Below are 21,347 nucleotides of genomic sequence, written 5' to 3'. Positions count from 1 at the left end.
AGGGAAAGGGGAGAGGCTTGATCAGGCGAAATTTGAGGATGTGGTGCTGATTAGAGGTAATTGTCAAGATTTTGCCACATCAAGCAGGGAAAGAACGGGACAAGCACATCATCCTGGCGAGGATACCTACGCTATTTTGGAGGGGCGAATGATGGCGTGGAAGTTCCTTCCGTCTTTTTTTTCTCACTGCTGGCACACCAGCAAAATCTGGAGCTTGGGAAGGTACGAACTGTTGAACATGCCTGGGAAAAGTGACTCCCTGAGATTTTGGGGAGGGGAAGAAACCCGTCTTCATATTACCCGTTCTCTCCCTTTCTCTCCCTTCAATCCTCCCATTTTCGGTTTTGTTATCCCCTCAAATTCATCTTTCAAGACCACTGCCAACACAATTAGCAGACATGACGCATCTTCCAGAAGAATGGGCCCATAGGTCCTTTGCAGAGCGCCCAACTGTAGAGAAAAAGCTCACGCTAGCAGAGATCGACAAGAAAATCGAGGAACTTGCGAAGGGATTGGAAGAGTTAGAACGCACCGCCGCTGCCTCGAAGGTACGTTATACTTCCATCGCACAGCCTCGCAATTGTCATAATCATTTCAAACATCTGGATCATGCAACTAACCAATGCTCGCCCACTTCACCAGGATGAGTCCGCCGCAGGTCCATCCTCCGGTCCCAAACCCAACAAGGTGACCAAGCCGAAGGCCAAAAAGTCAAGAAAATTCCCCATCGAAGAAGTCATCGCCCGGCTCACGCAAGGTACACATCAGTTCATGTCAATGCAATTTCTTTTCCTTTCGGGTTCGAACAATTCAGCTAATATGATTGTTTTTGTTTTCATATAGTCGCACAACATGACCCCGAGGCTCGGAAGATCCTGGAAAAGATTTGGCACGGGCCTTGATGTGGTTCCGGTGTCGTGACGGCGCTCGATGCCCAAGACAGGTTGACGATAGTGTCGGAATCATAGCTACAGCAGATTATAACGAATGGAAGAAAGGCGTCAGCCTTATCAACGTGCGAGACTCCCGTTGGTGTGATGTGATCACGTGGTGATACACGCTACCGCCACCAACGCCAGCATAAACCGAGAGATTCGAGGTGTGAAACCCGGCAACGGAATCGACCACACGACTACGTCTTAAAGGATCCAATTTGGAAGACCCTGGCTGTAAAGAGATACCATGAACATCACAGTAAGCACCTCCTCCCAATGTTTATAATAGTATCCTTTGTTATCCCCGCTAACCTGGGAAAGTCCAGTCAAGCTGACACTGGGCTTTGCATCGATTGCAAAGCCATCAATTTCGATGAGGTGTTTTCAGACGATTACATGCTAGGTATTCCAATCGACGGCTACCGTGCTGTGTGTTCTTTACGCCACATTGATGGCATCGGGAACGAATCTTGTCCTCTGTGCGAATTTTTTCCGAAGCTTAAGACCTACGAATCCATCCTCCGACCACTTATTCCTCCGTGTGAGATGGGCCAAATCTTGGATTCGTTACAAGGAGGACCTGGCGAATATTGACCTTGACACCCAGACGGCATTGCGAATAGTACCTCATGACACTCTGCTCCTGGACATAAATGTAAACGCGCCCCTCCACGCCCAAGACAATCAGTTCATGGAACAAGGCAACGAAGACTCAAACAATAAAATAGCCGCCCGGAGAGTTGACGATCGAGTAAACTTCAAACTCATTAGGTCGTGGCTGAGATTTTGCCGTCAGCATCACCAGAGCCACTGCCACGCAGGTTTAGATGGCATTCGGGATATTCCTGGGTTCCGTGTTATTGACTGCGCATCTCGAAAGATCATGCCTTGGGCAGAGATACCCGAAGACCATGATCGAAGTTATACGGCGCTTAGTTATCTTTGGGGAACCGATACGTCCACAGCAACGCAAGACGGCAAGATTCCTTCGCCATCCCCCAAAGTAATTGAGGACGCAGTCACGACAACCATCGAGCTGGGCTTCAAGTACCTATGGGTCGATAGGTACTGTATTACACAGCATGAGTCCGAGCTCAAAGCTGCACAGATGAAGAGAATGGACGATGTGTATGGATCTTCTGCTGTCACCATAATTGCTTCAGCTGGCGACGGTCCAGCCTATGGACTTCCAGAAGTCAGCTCAACGCCCAGAGTGCCACAGAAGTCAGTCCGCGTTGGTTCGCGAACTCTTATTGCAATCAACAATGATATCTGCAAGAAGATTCGCGACTCAAAATGGAATACCCGAGCATGGACTCTCCAAGAAGGCCTTTTGTCCACCCGTCGTCTTTGCTTTGAGGACAATCAAGTTTATTTCCAGTGCAACCTGATGCATCGCCTCGAGAGCATTTCCATACCGCCTGGGACTCCAAAAACAGCGAACCCTGCCACGGATATCAACACCTCGTACCTTCATGGTAGTGGTAATAGAACTTCCCTTTTCCCAATCAACGGAATTCGTGAAGGGGGATATGTGGTTAACGCCTTCCGGAGATACGTCACTCGACACATTAACTACCCAAGCGATGGCCTTCAAGCTTTTGAAGGGATTCTAAGGAAAGCAGCTATGATGAGAGATCCTCTTTACAACGTCTGTGGTGTGTTCATCCGGGTTTTCGAGAAGATCGATATGACAGCGAGTCTGGTTGTCGGCCTATGTTGGAGAGTTAACCTGGTAGTGTCTCGTGAGATGAGGGTTATAAAAGCTTGGGAGATATCCTATCCGGGACCACTAAGACATCGTCTCTTCCCGAGTTGGTCGTGGGTAGATTTGGTAGGGAAATCCACTAAAAAGGGCATCACTTTCCGGCAGCCTTGGGAGCTATCGGGACCATTGTTGGCTTCCTTGTCCAAATATAAGACGCAACCTCTGACCCAGAGCATCGCCATGGAATATGTGGATGGAACCACAGTTTTATGGGAAAGCAGATACCAAGATATCCTCCTCTCAGCTATGACGAAGGAAGCACCGCGTACCTTACGCATACATGGCTATACGTCTGATGTATTACTCTGGAAGCTTCCTAAAGTCGGCTGCCCAGATACAAAAGGACCTCCTTCATCAAAATCAGTCGCTCCTCCCTGCGGGAATTATCGGACTTCTGGTTCAACGATGGATGGATTTGGTCAGACTGAGATCGCAGTCACTGTCACTTCTTACTCACGTGGCCGGCGGGGATAAAGTACTACCCTCACAATCTCAGCAATGCCGATCTCTGCTTGGTCGCAGACTGGCTCGAAACAGACAAGGGGCCTTCCTCATCATCACCCCTCCGAGACGAGTATTCTTTCCGTGTCATCCTTCTTGGCCGAGGGATAGATGATCGAGGGGTATACGATCTTGAGTTCATGGTGCTCACTCCTGCTGACCGAGGCGAAGGGTACCCTGATGCATATGAGCGGGTAAACATCATCTCACGTCCACTGCCTCCCGGACTGTCGCCCGAAATTTCGTTTGAGAACCTTGGGCCTGAGTTTCTCAGAGGTTGGACTATGCAAGAAACGATCATTGTGTGATGGAAAGGGACTGCATGGAACAGTGACAGCAGTTATCATTCAGGCAAGTAGCAACTACTCTTAGTCTTCCGTGCTTCACGTCAACGGATTCGTCACTTGTGTCTTTATGGCATATTTTTCCTGGTAGCTAAGAAACAACCGAAACCAGCATTACGCACTGAGGACCATCTCTAATTTTCGGAGTACATTCTAGGTCCCCCAAGTTATCGACCAGAAGAAGACAAAGCTGGAAGACCGTCCTCTTGACGCAAGTTCCCATACGGTCTCGCTTTCCTGATTTTGACTTTACAGGAAAACAATACATTGGGGTGGCAGCGCCATAACTACAACATCAACTACTGCATCCCACCGCTGCATACATTCTTTTAGGGGTTCGTGAACGAGGAGTGATCTGGCTCTTGACCATGAGCGAGAAAGCACCAGATGCTCATCAATCATACAATTCGTAGGGGTACATAAGAGCAGTCTCTGAGGAATTATATCACATACGACCATACCCACTGGAAAACTCGGGATCCCGTCCGCTCTCCCATAGATAAGCCAGTGAGGGCCAGACTAGTAGTTGGGTCGGTGACGACCAGCGAATCCCTGGTGTTGTATGTTTTTTCGTTCTCTTTTTATTTCTGCTCCCGTTCTTCCTCGGCCATTCATCGTGTTTGATTTCCCAACTTTTCGTCCCTTATTTACTTATTTTTTTCCTAAATCGAAGCGAGAAAGTTGATATCATTCCGTATATAAACGGTTTAAACCTCGGTCTCCATCAGTTACCACTAGAGATCCACTCATTCTGGCAAAAATGGGTTTCATGTCTTCGGCATCGACACTTGGTTGAACTGGTAAACATGACACTAGAGCTGAGGATACTTACGACGGTCACAGCAGTACTCGGTACGTGATACGTTGTGCCATCTCACTCTCCTTCTCAACCCCGTGGGGAGAGAAAGGGGTAAAGTAGCACATCCCGCAATGTGAGCATCTCTGAGGTGCCACCCGAAGCTCGTCTCTACCTCTCTGTGACAACAAGGTGCAAGAAACAAAAGGATCTGAGTTAGACTCGCGACCAACCATATGAGTCTCGAAACACTGACCGGTCTGAACTTTTTCTCCTCATGGCTGCTATTTGCAAGTTTCTTCAGTGTCTTTGAGCACGACAATAGCATGTTGAACGTTAACTGTTTTCATCTGCCTGTATGAAAGTAAGCGCTGTACTCCGGTGATATGGGATGGTGAAAACTTCCGCCAGATGGTTGGGTTTACCAACGCGATTTGCAACAACTCGGAGATCCGAGTTTTGCTCAACTAACAAGTTCACCACGTCAACAGCTGTCCTTTGGGGTATGTAGAATCAACCCCAAGGGAACTTCACCTAGAACCACAGGGGAATGCAATTGGGTAGAGGTATAAAGGGGACACTAGTTCCCAACTTGAAGGTTCTCAGTCGTAAACAAATTCAACACCATCATCACGATTCACATCGCAGAACCAAGCAGCCTCAACCACCAAACCCAACAAAACCCATCCCAAAAGCCCAAAATGGGCCGCCTCACAACTCTCATGCTCAGCGCCCTCGCCAGCCTCGCCGCCATGGCCCAAGCCGACTGTGACGAGGGCGCAATGCAATGCGGTCGACAGCTTATTGATGACGAAGGTAAACATACATCTACCTCTTACCTCTCTTCAACACAGTTTCTTTTCCTTTCCTAGGTTTCCTTTCCTTAGACTTTCATGCAGATACAGTAATACATCAATAGGTAGTTTGTTGCTAACTTCACTTTGACCATCTACCTTACTCAGGCTACACCCAAGCAGACCTCATCGCCATCCTCAACAACACGCAACAGCCGTATGACAACGACCACATCTTCGAATCGATCTTCTACTGCGACTCTTCGAACAACGGAAACGGCTGGGTTTACTATGAGTGGTGTGGCGGCCAGGATAGCTGTGTGGCGGGCGGTGATGGGGATGATGCTGGGTGCGCCGCGGCCGTGGCTCGAGTCGATGGCCGATAAGGTACCTGGCTCCTTCGCCGACGGGTGTGGCCTTGTTTACGAGTGTGGCTTGGTCCAAAACGAAGAACGACTCTATGGTTTGAGACCCAACTTGTCTCCTCCCGTGGGATATGATCGTCGGTTGTTGATTCTGGTTTCTGATTTGGGACTGTCAAGCTGATTCACGCTCGCTACCTAGTATCGAGGGAGGTATCTCGGACAGTCGTTTGGGTCCGTTCTTTTCAGAGTGGCTTCGTTTCCTTCGTTATTTTCTGCGTTCCTTTGAGCTTCCTAACCAACTGTGATAACTTTCGTGGCTTGTTTTCGGGGGTCCTTCATCGATGGAGGCCTGTCTGGGGAAGCATGATTCGAGTTCGCTCTCTGGTGTATTGTATGGAGGCTTATCAAGTTTCGCTGTTAAAGCCTCAGCCATTCGTTTCATCAACCAATACGCACATTCTTGCTCTATGACACTTGTGCAACCGGCATCGGATCCTGTTGAGGAAGTAGATCCAAATGCAGTTTCTGTGTATCGGACAATATGTCTGGTCCAAAACAGATCTCGGTCGTTGCATGGCTGTCAAAATTCCCTCGAGCGTCTTTCGCTGAACCTTGTATGAGAACGAGATCGCCAGAAAGCAAATGTGAAACTTGATCAACACAAAGAAAAAAACAGCGGATGCACCTTGAAGATTGGTATCAACGAGAAAAGAAACAGAAGTATCTCAATTACCTCCGAGGCTGCCGATAATCCAACCACCCACATAATCATCCAATGCCTAATGCCATTATGGCCTGTTCCAACCCCGTAGATCTTTTGCGAACCTAGACTCCTTTCTCTTCCGCCTCAGAATGTACATTCCCTCACCCTCCCTCCACCCGTCCCCATCCCTCCCACTCCAGGTAACTCATACTCAACCCACCTCGCCGCCCCCTTCCTCCCCGGCACCAATATGCTCCCCGGATTCATGACATGACACCCCTCATACGTGACGCAAAACGGCGGAGCGGTAGTATCCACCAACACCATGGCTGTCGGCAGCGGGTAGAGGTACATAGCGGAGGTATAGTCCCAGTGTACGGGCCTGATAGCCTGCCGGAAGGGAGCGAGGTATCCTTGGTCGAGAATAGTTTTCACTAACTTGCGGGCAGCGAGGACGTCGTAGGGTATGGAAGGTGGAGGTAGCATGGTAGCCTTTTGGTTAGGAGCAGGGGCAGAATCGACGTCCATGGCGTCGGTCATGGTTGTGTCTGCCATGTCTTCATCGTCGGCATCGGGGGCGTCGGGGAGGGAGGAGGGCGGGCATTGGTTATCCATCGCCGAGTCGTCGTTGTCGTTGGATGTTGGTGGTTCCGGTTCGACGGGGGCTTTGCTCGTGTTCTTAAGACGGACAGAAGCTCGTCGTAGCCGGGCGGAGATGTCATCTCGGAATAGAAGCATTTCGTGGCTGGGTCCGAAGAGGGTTATCCTGCTTGGGTTGGTTGTCCAGACGGCTTCGCCGCCTTTCCTTTTACCGGCGTCCTTTTCGGTTTCTTTGCCTGGGTTGGCTAATCCTCCTTCGGCATTCGCTGCTGCGAACACCCTCCTGATGCGGGATGTGAACAGATCTGGGACGGGTTTCCTCGGCAAGGGAGTTGCCGCACCGCCAGAGAAGGCAGACACCCACCCGTCGTTGTCACCCGGCACGAAGACGAAGGTTGCCGTCGTGAGCAGACTAGGGAAATCCGCCAGTGTCGACGCCAACGCGTCGAAAAACTCCTTGTACTCGATACTACCACCGCTACCGCCCCTCGCCATGACAGCATGCTGCGTGAAGTTACCCGCCAACACAAACGTCATAGGTGTACACCCTTCAGGATCACTGGCATAGAGACCCAAGATCTTCCTAAGCGCCTGCAAACTCCTCGGCTGATCTAGGTTCAGTTCGCCAATGATCACCACCCTACCCCTCGACGGCCTGCCATCCTCCAACAGGGCTGGTTGCCGAAGGATCCTGTGCTCCAACTTGCGCATCTTTGACCCGACTGCCCTCTCGCTGCCTACGCCCAGGAAGTCAATCCAGCCGAACCCGCCGCCAATAGTGTGATCAGCGCCGGAACCGTCGGGTCCACTAACACCGAGCGTAACCCGGCGCTTTTCGCATGGCGGCTGGCCGATGAAGAACCCCTGGAACCGGCCGCCGATGGTACCGCCCACACCGCTGCTGCCACTGAGACCATTACCCATAGTCATGGTCTCCTCCTCTTCTTCGTAGACGCCGTCGATGAGGACAATCATGCCCGGTGTGAACCAGGCAGAATCTTCGGGGATGGCGACAGCGTGGGAAAGGTCGAGAGTGATGGTGCCGGTTAGATCGCTAATGGCGAGGGACCCGGTGGGGAGGACAACAAGCATGCCCAGCAGCATGTGGTGGGTGCCGTGGCGGCCGAGCAGGTTGGCTATCGGAGTGATCTTATGGGAAGAGAGGCCGTTGGCGGTGGTTCGTTGACGCAGGCTGGAGCCTTGGACGGAGGAGGACTGGAAGGCTTCGTTGCGGAGAATGCGCTGGTGGATAACGTTGTAGCGGTTGCGGAAGGCATCGGTTTTGTGGGAGGCGGCTGGTAGTAAGGAGGGTTTGGAGGGGTCCCTATACAGGTTAGATGTAATCCATATGTCCAAGTGATGATAAGGGGGCATACCTCTCAAAGTGCTTCTTTCCAACATTATACGTCAACCGTGGTTGATCAAAGGCATGTATAACCTTTAACCACCTTCTGACATCCCTCACTGAATCGTCCTCCGGCTCTTCTGTGAACTCCAACCCAGACATGCCAAAGCTGGCGTTGCTATCCTCCCGAGTTAATGACTGCACAGGCCTGAGTCCCAGTCGAGTATGCGCATGTTGTTCGTCTTGGTCGGGCTCCAGCAAGAGACTATTTTGTCTGCTCAAGCTTCGTGGCCCGGTCAGGATCTTCCCTCCACTCATGTTACCCTCGAGGTTCTTGAGAATGTCTTTCAGCTCGGGGCTGTTCCCTTCCACGATGACGCCACCATTGCGATTCTTCCAACTCCTTGCCACCTCTTCTAGCACCTTTTCGGCCAGGCCTTCTTCCCTCCATCCTGAGCCGCAGTGTCTACCGATAAAGGTTGCGAGCTCTTGTAGCGCCGTCGATGTAAGTGTTAGGCTGTGCTTCTTGGTAAACGTTCGGAAGGCGAGTGGTCGTAGTGTCGCTGGAGGAAGGATGATGGGAAGGATTGCGGCTTTTGTTAGGACTGGAGGCTGGAACGGCTTCAGTGGGTGTACGGGAGTAGCGAAGGCGGGCGAGGACGAGGGTATCGGGTCAGATGGGCCTGCTGGGTTCTTGGGCGCAAAGAAGCCGGCGGCTGCTTGTGGTTGCGGTCTTGATGGTCTCTCTTCCGAGGGCGTCTGGGCGTTTTTCGACCGCTTTGGGCGGGGACTTTGGACAATCATGATGTATCTGGTTTGTGTACTTCAACTAAACTCCGATAAGACAAGAGACAAGTACAATTGACCGTTTGGCAGTGTGTTCGTGGTGATGATAGCCGTCGATGTCACTGTCTGGAAGACGCGTAAATTGAGAAACGAAGCAGGGGACCAGACGCGTTCTGGTGGGGCTCACCCCAGATTTCAGCCAATGCGGGCTCCACAATGTCAGGAACAGGAATCAAGGGCCACCCTAGTGGCCGCCGGCAGCGCTAGAGAGGTACCTACAGCAGGTACTTAGACGCACTACCTAACAGCACCAGAGTGACATCAACTAACTTTTGACGCCATCACCAACCATTTCATTCTCGATATCCAGAAGCAGTCAGTCAAGATGTTGCTAGCTACAAGATTTCGTGTAGCCCCCCAGCTACGAACCGCCATCAGGTCATTTACGACCTTACCCTCCAACCCCAACATCGTAAGTCATCCACCTCCACCTCCAACCCCACCCCTCACTTACACCACAGCCCATCCTCACCACATCACCACCTCCCTTCCCCTCCCCCATCCAAACCTCACCACATAGTACTCAAACTCCTTACTAACTTCTCCCCAGAAAGTCTTCCCCCAGCCCAACAACCCAAAATCGTACATCCTCTCCCTCCTCCCCACCACCCCTCCCTCTCCCGCCCTCTCCATCGGCACCACCACCTCCCTCCCCCCCACCCCCCAATCCTTCACCACCAACCCCCACTTTCTTTCGATCCTCAACGCCGTCCTCACCGAGCACGCCTACTCCGACCCCGGTCTTCAATCACAAGCCCAAGCCTTCGCTTCACCAGCCGGCTTCTCCTTCCTTCCTGGTTCAGCAGGTAGTAAACCTGGCGGCGCAGGCAGGAGGTTGGGGAAGAAAGGGAATGATACAGGCGCCGGCGGTGCGTCAGCGGAGGGAGGAGCCGGAGGAGCAGGTAGAGGGGGGTGGGTGCATCTGAGTGATGAGAGGACGCCGGTGGATTTTGGGAGGATTGCCTGGCCGGAGGATATCTTTGGGAGCGTGGAGGTTGATGGCCAGGGAAAGATTTTGGAGGGGACGTTTCAGGGGAGTGGGACTTATAGGGTTGTTACTAATCAGGGGATGTGAGTATTTTTGTTGGGTGAGGTGAGGTGAGGTGGTATGTGGGTTGAATGAAAGTGTTGCTAACATTTGGCTGTGCTGTTTAGCTTGGGACTTAGTCCGTTTTTGATGGAGAAGTTGGTTGCGAGGTTGAGGGAGGAGGAGGTCAAGGAGAAGGAGAAGGAGAAGGAGAAGGAGAAGGCTTGAAGGGGTGTTTGTGTGGTATCTGGTTGGGGATGATGAGAAGGGTGAAGATGATGAGAGTGGGTGTACGATAAGCGAGCGAGCGGTTCATGCATTGTGTCACTACTCTTTACGTTGTTACTTTAAGGTTGGGCAGACGTATGTCTTGTTGCTCGGTTCAAGGCAAGGTTTCACGACCGTCATGGGAGATCTGCCATTTTGTTGACGTTGACTGTCTGTCTCGTGTAGGCGGAGGTTTCAGCAAAGATGGACAACAAAATGACACAACAAAGAGAAAAAAAGAAGAAAAGGGAGAAAGATAAACAGAAAGGTCTTTAGAGTGAAAAGAGGAAGAATCAAAAAACGAAAAAAAACATACAACACCAGGGATTCGCTGGTCGTCACCGACCCAACTACTAGTCTGGCCCTCACTGGCTTATCTATGGGAGAGCGGACGGGATCCCGAGTTTTCCAGTGGGTATGGTCGTATGTGATTGTTTATTGAGTTTCATGTGCCTATAAAGTCGACGCAAAGGGACTCGAGGACAAACTTCAACGTCGTTCAAATGTTGACTCTTGTTTTGGGCGATATTGAAGGTCACTGCATAGAGTGAAATGGGTTTTTGTGAGAAGTTAACTTGAAAAAGGATAGGTGGATCCCACAGGGTCTGCTTCTTATGCCGCTCGCCTACTACGATGAAGAGATCCTAAAGCTGGAATTAAAGACCCGAAGACTCTCAATATGGTGTTGAGAGTTTCCGATGGCTGCTGACGATATTGAATCGGATCTTGGCACATCATGCTTTCCTCTCCTTCCTCCTCCTCCTGTCACGTCTAAGCCCGGTGATAAGGCAAGGCAGCAGGAGTAGTGTGACATAGTACAGCAGCAACTATTCCCAGCTTGCTGGGCGTTAGTGGGATCTCTTTGGGGACATTTAGAGCTAAGTGCTGTGTTCGTACTTTGCATATTCGCCAACGTTGAAGGATCTCCATATCTGGATGCGTGGCGTATTCGCTGATATGTGAAACGTTTCATGGACGGACGCTTCTAGCCCAGGGCATATTCTTGCGGTTTTGAGCATATGCCTGAAATTTGACAGTCTGCATGCCTACAGATTGCATGTGGGTATGCCTTCCATTCTTGGGAAGAGTACTCTCCCATTGTCCCCGATGTTCGGAATTTGAATATGCAAAGAAAATGGGCACCTGCGTCTGACGGTTGTCGTGGCTCAAGTGTGGGTTTATCAGCTGCTTATGCTCCTAAAGAGGGACGACAAGCCAGTCTTGATGAAGCAGTTCCAAGGCCATAGACTTGCTATCGTTTTTGGTAGCTCACGAAGTCTGGAAGGCCTAGTCCATTTCATGCGAGGTATTGGGAACTTACAGTCAGCCAGCTCGGGCATATGAGTTGCACGCTGCTGCCTCCCTTCGCCTTTCATTCCTTCATCGTCTGCCCTTCATCCGCGCCTCGTTTGAGTTGGAGGAAAATTCCGTATCCGCAGCTAGACGATAGGTATGGCACATGGACGTAGTGTAACATATCAAACTGCGGTTTCTGTCAATATCGGGCACAGCTAGGCTGAGCTACAGTAGCTGAATGCGTCGCCGGTAGTAGGTAATAGTCAGTCTTGGCCTAGATAGTCGAGTGCCACGACTTCTCGGGACCTAATGTAAGGTACTGGAGGATTTGGCGCAACCTCAATATGCATTAACGTTGGCGTTAAGGCTGATTTTGTTTACGGGGTATGCATGAGAGGCGCTCACGCGGTAATGATAGCCTCGGGTCTCGACTTCTTCTGGATAACCTCCTGCACCAGAGGCCCGTTGACGCGAGTCTCAACTGCTGACGGGTATGCATGAGGGTTTCCGAGACACCGCGACTGCTTGTTCACGCCAAGTATCTCGGTTTGTTCACGCCAAGTATCTCGGTTTGTTCACGCCAAGTATCTCGGTTTGTTCACGCCAAGTATCTCGGTGTTAATGCTGTCAAGAGAAGCGAGATGTGTAAGTCTCAATCCATACAGGTGCTTTCAGCACATAATCTCCAAAAGACTCTACATCAGATAGTGGACGTACCGGTTGGTTCTCTAGGAGACTGGCTCCATTGATGGACAAAACAACCAGATAATCGAGCCTCATTACTCAACCTGGTTTGAGAGGGGGCCCACGTGCAAGTTTTGGTAAAATTTTCTATTTCGGTTGCCCTCGCGTTGATGGACAGATTGCCATGTACCAAGTAAAGATATCATCATTAGGCGGGAAACCGACAACAGCAAATGGATAGGCTTGTCGAACGGGTTGGATCTTAGTTGACTCTGGAGTCAACCCATCAAGTCCAACTTTCCGGATAGCTCACCATCACTTGACGGTGTTGCCCTATGTCCCGATCAGGGCCGCCTGCTGTAGTGAAGTTAGAATTAAGATCTCGGGAAAGTTTGCCTCGGAGATTTTGAGTGAGACAAGGGAAGGAACCAAGTTGCTGGGCCCATTACCTGGACTCATAATCCGTACCACCAAGGCAGCCAACATGAAGTGATTCAGGGCAAATCTTTCCATGACAAGAAAGTTCGCCCACAAAAATACTCCCATAATCTCAGCACTGCTCACCGATAGCAAGCCCCAAAGGCTGAGCCATGAAGAACATCCACCTCGGAAAAACGAACGGGGGACTACTGTTGCCCGGGTAGTCGCTCGCCTGCTGAACGGTTACACACCCGCCTGGATGGTGATCTGTCTTTCGTATCCGAGTCCGGCATCGTGAGATGTCTCGCGCGCGCCGGTCCTGTGGCTTGAACTCGCTCTGGAATTCCCAAGGCGACCGTCCTCCTCGGTTTCCGAGCCGCTGGAAGCGAAAGAGTCTCTGGAGTCAAGCCACATTGCAGGGTCGGTGGTCAGAAAACCCCGACGATAGTTCAGCGAGATGCCGGTCTGAATGCCGGTGCCCGAGACACTTGGCTATTCTGTCCACTGATTTTACTTCTCAATATCCATGGCGAACGCCTTCAATGTCCCATTCCCTGCCGGCGAAGGAAATAAGCTTTCCCATGGTCTCTGTTTCTGCCTCGTCTGTGTGGATTATTGATCGGGCCTGATCGGATTTGGGAGGAAATAGGCGGTCGAGCATGACGTTGGAACCCGCGGATCACAAAGTCCGGTGTTGTCAAGGTCGAAGTCGAAGGTGAGGTGAACATGAAAATCCCCGAGTGTCCGAAGCACACGTAGAGATACCCCGCTGAACGTGTTCCTGCATCCTTGACAGCGTCGATGCATTGGTAGCACTGTATGACTGCCTGAAGCAGCGCGTTGATTGTTTCTTCGTGTCCTCTCGTTGAGAGATGTTTGTGTTTGAAAATCACGAGGTTCACGAACCTCACGAATGAAGAGACTTTGACGGGACCATCTCTTCCGCATTCCAGTTGAATAGCGCTATCTTTGTCTTTTCCACAGTGCGATCAATGAGCTCCTTACAGGGCTCGCTCTACGGTACCACTTCTGCAGCTACAGCGATCTACAGGGGTCTCCCAGCAGGGTGACATTAACAGAAAGGGTATCGCGCCAAGCAGCGCCCAATGAAACTCTTCCCGAGCCTCCAACTCAACCTCACTTCATCTCTTCCTCTTGCTCTCTCCCTCTTCCACATCGACGACACTGCAACGTGGCAACGGTTCTACAGGCAATTTAATTACAATATGCAGGCCCCTGCTTCGAGCGAGTGCCCACAGCTTTTTTCAGGCAATGACCCTTGGAATCGCGTCATCGACAAAGAACACAGTCCCCCAGTTTGTGCAAACGCCCTTCTCGTAAAGCTTGAAGATCGCTTTGAACCTGGCCACTCTTACTTTGACACACAGAGCTAAAGATGATTCAAAAATTCCCATGGAAAACACCATCGAAGACGAGCTCGCCCCAGTCTGGTTTGCTTCTCGTTTTCCTTTCTCCCATCTGATGAGCCCTTCAGCCACCACCATACCCTCCCTATACCAAGCGCCCTGACAGATGGCTGATATGTTTATAGACTTCACGTGTGATTCTGTATCCCCCTCCTTCACTATACAGTCTTCCTCTGTATGTATCCGAGCGACCTCTCGGTGTCACCTTAAACCAAGTCTTACACACCACATGCCATACGCCTCCCAAGCTTGTACAACTTCACCTTTCTCCATTCTTTCGTATGTGTGCTGTTCAAGCGCCCGCCCCTAAAGCCAGCATGCAGTTCCCGCCGCTACCCGGACGCTTAGATTATCAAGGAGAGCAGTTCGAACGAAGCAGACAAAGAGCTGCTAAGGAGTCTGTTTACCGCCAGTCTTCACCTGGAACTGGAACAGACTACAGAATCTACATGGTTCTACCCAGTCTTTGAACCATTTTTGGGTACAGTTTCCGTTGGGGCAGTCGTCCTATATTCCACAAACACTATCTCAAGTGTGGTCCGGGATGTGGGAGCATCAACTTTGCGATATTGTAGTCCTCACTCCTGCACGTCTTCTGATCTGTCGCGTAGTCACGCCTCTTCCTGCCAGCTCCAGATTCAACACCCAATCAATGATTGCATAAGGAGACCCGTCCTGCAGCCATTCAATACTCTGATGCCTCTCAGCATGGAGCTGTTCACAATCACAGAGCTGACAGCTTGGCTCTGCCTCTTCGGATCTAGAGACGCATCCCGCACACCCTCCTTGGGACAGTATCGACTGCAAGTGCAGCTATCATGTGGGCAAACCTCCTGATTAGGAAATTACCCTTCGTACCATACCCCTGTGGTCGAATCCATCATGAGCCACAATGCCAGCGAAGACCACTCGAGTCTCTTGTCGTTGTCGGCCCCATCATCACTCTGCCTGTCTTCGTTCTTACTTATATACGGAGGCTTCTCTCGTTCGAGAATCATGTCTTTTGTTCAGTCCCTTCCATCCTCATCTTCAACGTCAAGCTCTGGGTTCACCTTTGCCCATCTTTTAGTACACTCCTCCTTTCATTGCCACTCTTTTGGCTTGACTCTTCTTTCCAACCCGGACCATGATGTGGTCACTCCTCCTTTCCCTGGCATTGCTGTGCTTTGGTACAGTTGCCAGGGCAGCAGTTGTCACCATTAACTGGAACGTCACATGGGTTTGGGCTTCTCCCGATGGCTTTGGAAGACCTGTCATTGGTATCAACAACCAGTGGCCGTGCCCCAAGCTCGAAGCCAACGTTGGCGACACCCTCATTGTGAACCTCCACAATGGTCTTGGCAACCAGACAACTGGTCTTCACTGGCACGGTATCAACCAGCTGCAAACCCCCGAGATGGATGGACCTAGTGGTGTCGTCCAGTGTCCCACTCCTCCCGGATCCTCGGTTCAGTACAAGTTCTTGGTAAGACATATGTCTCTTCTAGATTTCTGATCGAACCGGGGCTTACATGGTTACAGCTTGATGAACCCGGCACCTTTTGGTATCACTCTCACGAAAAGGGACAATATCCGGATGGCTTGCGCGGCCCCCTTATTGTCCAAGACCCCAATGATCCCTACAAGGGCAAGTACGACGAGGAGATTATCTTGACTGTTTCCGATTGGTAAGTGTCCTTCTTAACCTTAGGCCAGCAATTTTCTAACAATGGCACAGGTATCATTCTCAGAGCATCCCGCTTGTTCAGAACATGCTTTCTCCCGCCAACACGCGGTTCGCTCCGCCATTCCCAGATACCATCTTGCTTAACGACAAGAAGGATGTCAAGTTTAACTTTGTCAAGGGCAAAACCTACCGCGTCCGTCTCATCAACATGTCCGCCTTTGCCTCGGCTTTCCTCTGGATTGACTCCCATCCGCTCACCATGATCATGAGCGACGCCACCTACCTCCAAACCGAGACCGCCTATCAGTTACACGCCAGTTCCGCTCAGCGGTACGACTTCCTCATCTCCGCCATCGACCGCGACTCCGGGAATTACCCCATTCTCGTCGCTCTCGACATCAACCGGGACTTCCGCAACCAAACCCTGGCCCCCGCCTTCCCCCACAACCAAACGGCCTGGCTAATGATGGACGAAAACGCTCCCCTGACTCGTCCAACCAACAACATTGACGTCTGGCGTCCGGCCGAAGACACCCACTTCAAACCCCTCGACAACCTCGCCATGATCCCATCATACGACCACCTCGTCAAGCTTGATTTCCGCTTCTGCCTCGACGCCAACGGCTACCCGCGCGCCTGCCTCAACGGCAAGCCGTTCATCGGCCAAAAGGTTCCCGCGCTCTACACCGCCGCGACGGTAGGCGAGAACAACACCAACCCGATCGTCTACGGACAAATCAACCCCGTCGTCGTCAAAAAGGGCGACATCGTCCAGCTGGTGATCAACAACCAGGAAGCCGCCGGGCACCCGTTCCACTTGCACGGCCACCGCTTCCAGATCTTGGACCGCGCCAGGCCGTATGCCGGTGACTGGCCCGGTCGCGACGTTAACTACAACCCCGTGCCCAACCGGCGTGATACTGTCACCGTCTGGTCGTGGAGTCACGCCGTGCTGAGATTTAAGGCGGAGAACCCGGGCGTGTGGCTGTTCCATTGCCATATTGAGTGGCATGTGGAGATGGGCTTGACGGCGAGTTTCATTGAGGGCCCGGAGCAGCTGAGGGGCAAACAGTTCCCGGAGGACCATTTGGAGAATTGTAGGATTGGAGGAGTGCCGACGAGGGGGAATGCGGCGGGGAATACGGTTGATCCGTTGGATACGACGGGCATGTTGACGATTTCTCCGACGGTCTATACTGGGTATGTTTTTTTTTTCCCTTCCTTTTCTCTCCTGTTGACGACTTGAGTGAATGATGTGATGACTGACGATGTTACTTGCAGTGCCACGTGGATTCCTCCCTCTAACACTCCTCCTACCACACCTGGTAACTCAACTTCTTCTCCCGCCCGGAGGAGAGCAGCGTCAGGGGTTCAGCGTCGAGATGCTGTGTTTGAGGATAGTGAGCTGGTCATCTAGACGACTGGTTCTCACTGGATGTGACCTCCTTAGTAACCTGTAGCCTCTCAGTTTCGGAGATTGTGTGGTTACTAGGTCAGGATGGAGGAGTCACAGGAATGATCATGGAATGAATGACAGGTACCTGGGAGGTATATGGAAGGTGTCTGGAAAATAACGGCGTTTTTGTGTATATGTTGGTTGGCATTTGTTTCTTCATCGTTACCCCTTTTTGGATAATGTTTATACCACTTCTTGGCTACTTGCCTTCGGTTTCATCAGACGTAAAGTGGTGGTCGCTATTGACGTTGGGTACCAGATGCAGTTTAGGCCGTAAGCATACCTCTATTCACAAAACAAGCATTTGATTCCATACACTTGACCTCCAAATCAGCCAGAACCAGAGTCAACTCATCAACAACGACGAGGCTTTGTCATCCGAACGTCTGATTTTATAGGCATATGAAACCCATTGAAATATCACATACGACCATACCCTCTGGAAAACTCGGGATCCCGTCCGCTCTCCCATAGATAAGCCAGTGAGGGGAAGATTATCTATGGGAGCCGTTTTTGACAGGGGTTTGGATGACTCAGCTGAAAACGCCGCCCCCGTTTCTGGAACCGTTTTCCCATTGCCTTCGCCGTCGAGTGCACCGTTCCACTTACGCCAAGCCCAGCAGAGTAGGCTAGGCATACACTACACAAGGTACTTACACCTGCCATTTACCCCTGACACCTACTCCATATACTTAGTACTTCTAACTGGGAGGTGTGGTTGGTTTTTGGGAGGTGTGGTTAGCTTTTGGGAAGTGTGGTTGGCTTTTGGAAGGTATAATTGGCTTTTGGGAAGTGTGGTTGGCTTTTGGGAGGTGTGGTTGGCTTTGGTGAACATCACAAGGGCCTCAAGATATATATTGCGTCTTTACCCTCAGATTCCCGACCGAACCAAACAAGCACACTTTTGTCCCATTCTCATTGCATTCACTGTATATCCATTCTTCCCAGTTGATTCTACCGCATGAATTACGGCCCCTACGTTGCGAGGGTTGCATTGGTTTTCATATCAAACCCTCCTTCCGAGTTTTCTAATGAATTTCTCCTCCCAAACACACTGAGCTCGTTAGCTATTGCAGCTTGAGAAGGTATTGTTTGAGTTTCACGGTGCCGATCACACTCCATCCATATGCAATACGGAAGGGATGGAGCTACAAAAACCGCCGATACCGCCGACTGTACCCGACGACGAAGAACGGAAAAGAAGAGCATTTGCCGACGTCGACGAATTTACGGTAACAACACATGAGCGTTCGCTTTGTAAGAAGACCAAAGCCGAGCGAGAACGCGCGTGGCGTCTATGGAATAGGTATGTACCTTATCATTTTGCTGCTTTCTTTAATATTGCGTACTAACGCTTTTTAGATTTGTCACAGATGTGTTACAATTAACACAAAAAGAGGCTGATAAGATTTGGTTTGGCGTGTGCCAAAACAAGAAAAAGTCCATTGCTATCTGCAAGAGCTTTCTGGCCGACTATACACGCTATGCAAGATGCAGGCGTCTGTATATAGACGGTACCGAGGAACAGAAGCAGGTACGAACAGTTCAATCAGTAGTGACTATTATTGCTTTATGGAAGCATATAGTAGCTCAAGCTGATGCTGTAGTGCTCGCGAAGAGAAGGGATCAAGATTCAAATGAAGATTCAGACGAAGATTCCGAACAATGGACATTGCTTGGCAACCGTGGGAAGGCCCGTGAAGAGGTTATCCAGGTAGATTCCCTCCTTACCCCTACCAATACTGTGTACTGACATTTCTTCTCACAGTGGATCCAATCAACTCTTGCACAAAAGTTCAACCTTTCATGCAAACAAACATTTGAGAAAACCGAAGCCACAACAGACGATGTTCTGCTTATTCTTAGCACTTTGTGGGAACGCGCGGTCGATATACCTTGTGATCCTAGACATCGGGTTGCCTTTCATACATTGGTGCTTATAGGAAGCATTGGCTTTCGGCCCGGCACTTATGAGAACATGCTTTATCGACAAGTCAAGCTACTTGTCGTTCGCGATCCGGATACAAAGGAACCAAGGCTTATTGCTCAGATAACGATCAATCAAAACAAGCTATCGGTTAATAAAATTGATAAGGGGGCAGATGTGTATGTATTCTTGCCCTGAACCGTTGATCCAAACTAACACTTTTCTAGGGTGATCTTTTCTGCTACTATGGTACCATGCCAGATCCTTTGCTTAGTTACGTTTGTAGCTATTCAAGCTCTACAGGATGATGCCTTCGAAACAGAGTTTTCATCCTTCGACGAATTACTTCAGCGTCCAAACTTGGAAGATGTTGATTGCATTGAACTTAGGTGGAAGGATGGGATGCAGGAAAAGCCTATCTTTCCCTTAAAGTACTACAAATTTCTGGAACTTTGGAACCGGACATGGTTGGTAGCGGGGAACAGAACTCCTCTCCGCCCCTATGCGCTGCGAATCGGCGGTGGAAATAAAATTGATGGTAAGAAACTTTTACCTGTTTCCCTTACTATTTTGCTTACAATTTTTACACAAGGTTCCCTTACATCCGCTATTCGAAACCACATCCTGAGCCATAACACACAAACGTTCGAAACCTCTTACCAAGCGAGGCATATTCCACACAATTTGATGTCATTCGTTTTCGATAGTACATCTGAAGACGATTCCAAGCTATTCAAGCTACTGGCCTCCGCATCCTTGCGTAGGGATGACAAAGCACCGCTTTATCCGACAGCAGCTACGCTAGAAACGTTTGAAAATCGCGAGGATATGAAAGCACTTCGCGCACAGCGTCGTCATCTCCGGGAAGAGCTCCAACTCTCTGCAGACAATAGAGAGGTAAAGCAACTTTCCGCAAAAATTGGAGATTTACGGACGGTATTGTCAAACTTGGCTGTCAAGCAGGCTCGAGAAAACTACTTCGCTAAAGTTGATTCCCTTAGGGCTCGCGGCCTGTCAACCGAAGATATGCCAGCCCCCCCTCCAAATCCTTTCAGATGCTCCTTCGGTCCCAGTTTACCTGCAGCAACAATCATTGGTCGATACTTGAACCCCAAAGATCCGGTTTCCGACACCGCTACGAAAATGCTTTTTCCAAATTCGACCGACAGTGGTTCTGACCAAACTACCCAAAAGCGGCTTGCAGTACCGGAAATGCTTTTTGCGTATCTGAATGATAGGTACGGAGAAGTAGAAGGGATTGCTCAGGAAATGGAGCAAACAGCCTCCGAACATAAGAAAGCAGCTTCCACGCTCTCTACATGTCTTCTCTGCCTACAAAGCTTCACTCGTCGACGTAACCTCAGTAGACACCATCGGAGCGTCCATTTCACGGCAACGACCTTTGAACCTTTCTCATGCCCCGAATGTCAGCGGCAAGGAAAGGAGGAGTATAGAATCGAGAGGGCATCGGAGTGGAGTAACCATGTCGAAAGAGTACATGGTTCCATCAATACTCCGGATCTCTTCACTACGCCAATCGTCAAACCCACATCAATGGCTACAACTACCAAGTCGAAATCCGCTCCTTGTTTAAGATGCGGCCAATTGTTCTATGCCGGAAACAGTTTGTCAAGGCATATGAATAAGTATCACAGAATCGTAGAGCCATTCGATTGTCCAGAATGTAAGAGAGAAGGGGAGAATATCCAGATTAATGACCTCGCTTCGTGGCTTACACATACGTTGGATGTTCACGGTTGTAATGGGCAAACAGGAGTGGTTATTGATAAGGTTGAATTTGGCGTGCTCTTCTACTCTCCTAACGTAGTCCCTCTGACTAAACTAGACTGGCCTCGCCGGCTTAGCTGTCACATTGACCCTTTTGGTAGTTATTTACGTAGCAGAAATATTTACTTAGTTAACTCCAGAAAACTATAAAGTCTTATCCTCCATAAAGAATTGGATATTTCTTAGGTTTAATAGAGACGTTTAATTCGCGGATTGGTTGGAAGGGGCGAACGAAGTTGAAGCAAAACTGGAGACCTAGTAAGTGAGCTGGGCCCACTCCGGTTTGGAAAACCAAGCCGCTGACAAAAGGAAACACATGACCAGTAGCCCAAGGTCCGTAACACCGACCTACATGATGAGTGATGAAAGAGAAAAAGCAAAAGGTCAAGAAA

General features: G+C 50.3%; 8 protein-coding genes across 8 annotated transcripts; 6 read left to right on the top strand and 2 right to left on the bottom strand.

The window, feature by feature from the left end:
* Positions 1-398: 398 nt before the first annotated feature.
* B0H65DRAFT_545841 (uncharacterized protein) lies at positions 399-902 on the top strand (the record flags this gene model as incomplete). The annotated part of the gene is made up of 3 exons (XM_062829409.1): positions 399-548; positions 643-757; positions 844-902. 3 exons carry the CDS (start codon positions 399-401, stop codon positions 900-902), a joined length of 324 nt encoding a protein of 107 aa, XP_062684042.1.
* Positions 903-1,015: 113 nt separating this feature from the next.
* B0H65DRAFT_97860 (heterokaryon incompatibility protein-domain-containing protein) lies at positions 1,016-3,182 on the top strand. The gene is made up of 2 exons (XM_062831642.1): positions 1,016-1,194; positions 1,257-3,182. Exon 2 carries the CDS (start codon positions 1,387-1,389, stop codon positions 3,175-3,177), a length of 1,791 nt encoding a protein of 596 aa, XP_062684041.1. The 5' UTR covers positions 1,016-1,194; positions 1,257-1,386; the 3' UTR covers positions 3,178-3,182.
* Positions 3,183-5,045: 1,863 nt separating this feature from the next.
* Positions 5,046-5,524, top strand: B0H65DRAFT_439738 (uncharacterized protein; the record flags this gene model as incomplete). The annotated part of the gene is made up of 2 exons (XM_062825437.1): positions 5,046-5,160; positions 5,307-5,524. 2 exons carry the CDS (start codon positions 5,046-5,048, stop codon positions 5,522-5,524), a joined length of 333 nt encoding a protein of 110 aa, XP_062684040.1.
* Positions 5,525-6,350: 826 nt separating this feature from the next.
* Positions 6,351-9,080, bottom strand: B0H65DRAFT_518290 (DNA polymerase alpha/epsilon subunit B-domain-containing protein; the record flags this gene model as incomplete). Its single annotated transcript, XM_062828693.1, has 2 exons — positions 8,183-9,080; positions 6,351-8,130 (listed from the first exon to the last, which is right to left on the bottom strand). The coding sequence occupies exons 1-2, from the start codon at positions 8,953-8,955 to the stop codon at positions 6,351-6,353; spliced, it is 2,553 nt and encodes an 850-aa protein (XP_062684039.1). The 5' UTR covers positions 8,956-9,080.
* Positions 9,081-9,112: 32 nt separating this feature from the next.
* B0H65DRAFT_455785 (uncharacterized protein) lies at positions 9,113-10,652 on the top strand. The gene is made up of 3 exons (XM_062826254.1): positions 9,113-9,409; positions 9,548-10,068; positions 10,153-10,652. The coding sequence occupies exons 1-3, from the start codon at positions 9,323-9,325 to the stop codon at positions 10,250-10,252; spliced, it is 708 nt and encodes a 235-aa protein (XP_062684038.1). The 5' UTR covers positions 9,113-9,322; the 3' UTR covers positions 10,253-10,652.
* Positions 10,653-14,916: 4,264 nt separating this feature from the next.
* B0H65DRAFT_97805 (Cupredoxin) lies at positions 14,917-17,172 on the top strand. Its single transcript, XM_062831641.1, has 3 exons — positions 14,917-15,583; positions 15,640-15,785; positions 15,836-17,172. Exons 1-3 carry the CDS (start codon positions 15,245-15,247, stop codon positions 17,028-17,030), a joined length of 1,680 nt encoding a protein of 559 aa, XP_062684037.1. The 5' UTR covers positions 14,917-15,244; the 3' UTR covers positions 17,031-17,172.
* A 222-nt stretch (positions 17,173-17,394) lies between these two features.
* On the bottom strand, positions 17,395-17,913 carry B0H65DRAFT_97798 (uncharacterized protein). Its single transcript, XM_062831640.1, has one exon. It carries the CDS (start codon positions 17,875-17,877, stop codon positions 17,587-17,589), a length of 291 nt encoding a protein of 96 aa, XP_062684036.1. The 5' UTR covers positions 17,878-17,913; the 3' UTR covers positions 17,395-17,586.
* Positions 17,914-17,926: 13 nt separating this feature from the next.
* B0H65DRAFT_487316 (uncharacterized protein) lies at positions 17,927-21,282 on the top strand. The gene is made up of 6 exons (XM_062827698.1): positions 17,927-17,961; positions 18,042-18,546; positions 18,603-18,954; positions 19,009-19,346; positions 19,395-19,705; positions 19,760-21,282. The coding sequence occupies exons 2-6, from the start codon at positions 18,383-18,385 to the stop codon at positions 21,103-21,105; spliced, it is 2,511 nt and encodes an 836-aa protein (XP_062684035.1). The 5' UTR covers positions 17,927-17,961; positions 18,042-18,382; the 3' UTR covers positions 21,106-21,282.
* Positions 21,283-21,347: the final 65 nt, after the last annotated feature.

The sequence above is a fragment of the Neurospora tetraspora genome (genome assembly GCF_033439725.1).
Source record: "Neurospora tetraspora strain CBS 560.94 chromosome Unknown B0H65scaffold_2, whole genome shotgun sequence".
Classification (NCBI taxonomy): Eukaryota; Fungi; Ascomycota; class Sordariomycetes; order Sordariales; family Sordariaceae; genus Neurospora; species Neurospora tetraspora.
The sequence above is the reverse complement of the archived record's forward strand: the minus strand, read 5'-3'. Positions and strand labels throughout refer to the sequence as shown.

Excerpts from the sequence above, each read along its gene's own strand:
- B0H65DRAFT_97860 (XM_062831642.1), top strand. The coding sequence starts at position 1,387 with ATGGCATCGGGAACGAATCTTGTCCTCTGTGCGAATTTTTTCCGAAGC.
- B0H65DRAFT_455785 (XM_062826254.1), top strand. The coding sequence starts at position 9,323 with ATGTTGCTAGCTACAAGATTTCGTGTAGCCCCCCAGCTACGAACCGCC. Across the intron at positions 9,410-9,547 it reads TACCCTCCAACCCCAACATC|AAAGTCTTCCCCCAGCCCAA; the intron begins GTAAGTCATCCA and ends ACTTCTCCCCAG. Across the intron at positions 10,069-10,152 it reads GTTGTTACTAATCAGGGGAT|CTTGGGACTTAGTCCGTTTT; the intron begins GTGAGTATTTTT and ends TGTGCTGTTTAG.
- B0H65DRAFT_97805 (XM_062831641.1), top strand. The coding sequence starts at position 15,245 with ATGATGTGGTCACTCCTCCTTTCCCTGGCATTGCTGTGCTTTGGTACA. Across the intron at positions 15,584-15,639 it reads CGGTTCAGTACAAGTTCTTG|CTTGATGAACCCGGCACCTT; the intron begins GTAAGACATATG and ends ACATGGTTACAG. Across the intron at positions 15,786-15,835 it reads ATCTTGACTGTTTCCGATTG|GTATCATTCTCAGAGCATCC; the intron begins GTAAGTGTCCTT and ends ACAATGGCACAG.
- B0H65DRAFT_97798 (XM_062831640.1), bottom strand. The coding sequence starts at position 17,877 with ATGCCTAGCCTACTCTGCTGGGCTTGGCGTAAGTGGAACGGTGCACTC.
- B0H65DRAFT_487316 (XM_062827698.1), top strand. The coding sequence starts at position 18,383 with ATGGAGCTACAAAAACCGCCGATACCGCCGACTGTACCCGACGACGAA. Across the intron at positions 18,547-18,602 it reads GCGTGGCGTCTATGGAATAG|ATTTGTCACAGATGTGTTAC; the intron begins GTATGTACCTTA and ends AACGCTTTTTAG. Across the intron at positions 19,347-19,394 it reads ATTGATAAGGGGGCAGATGT|GGTGATCTTTTCTGCTACTA; the intron begins GTATGTATTCTT and ends ACACTTTTCTAG.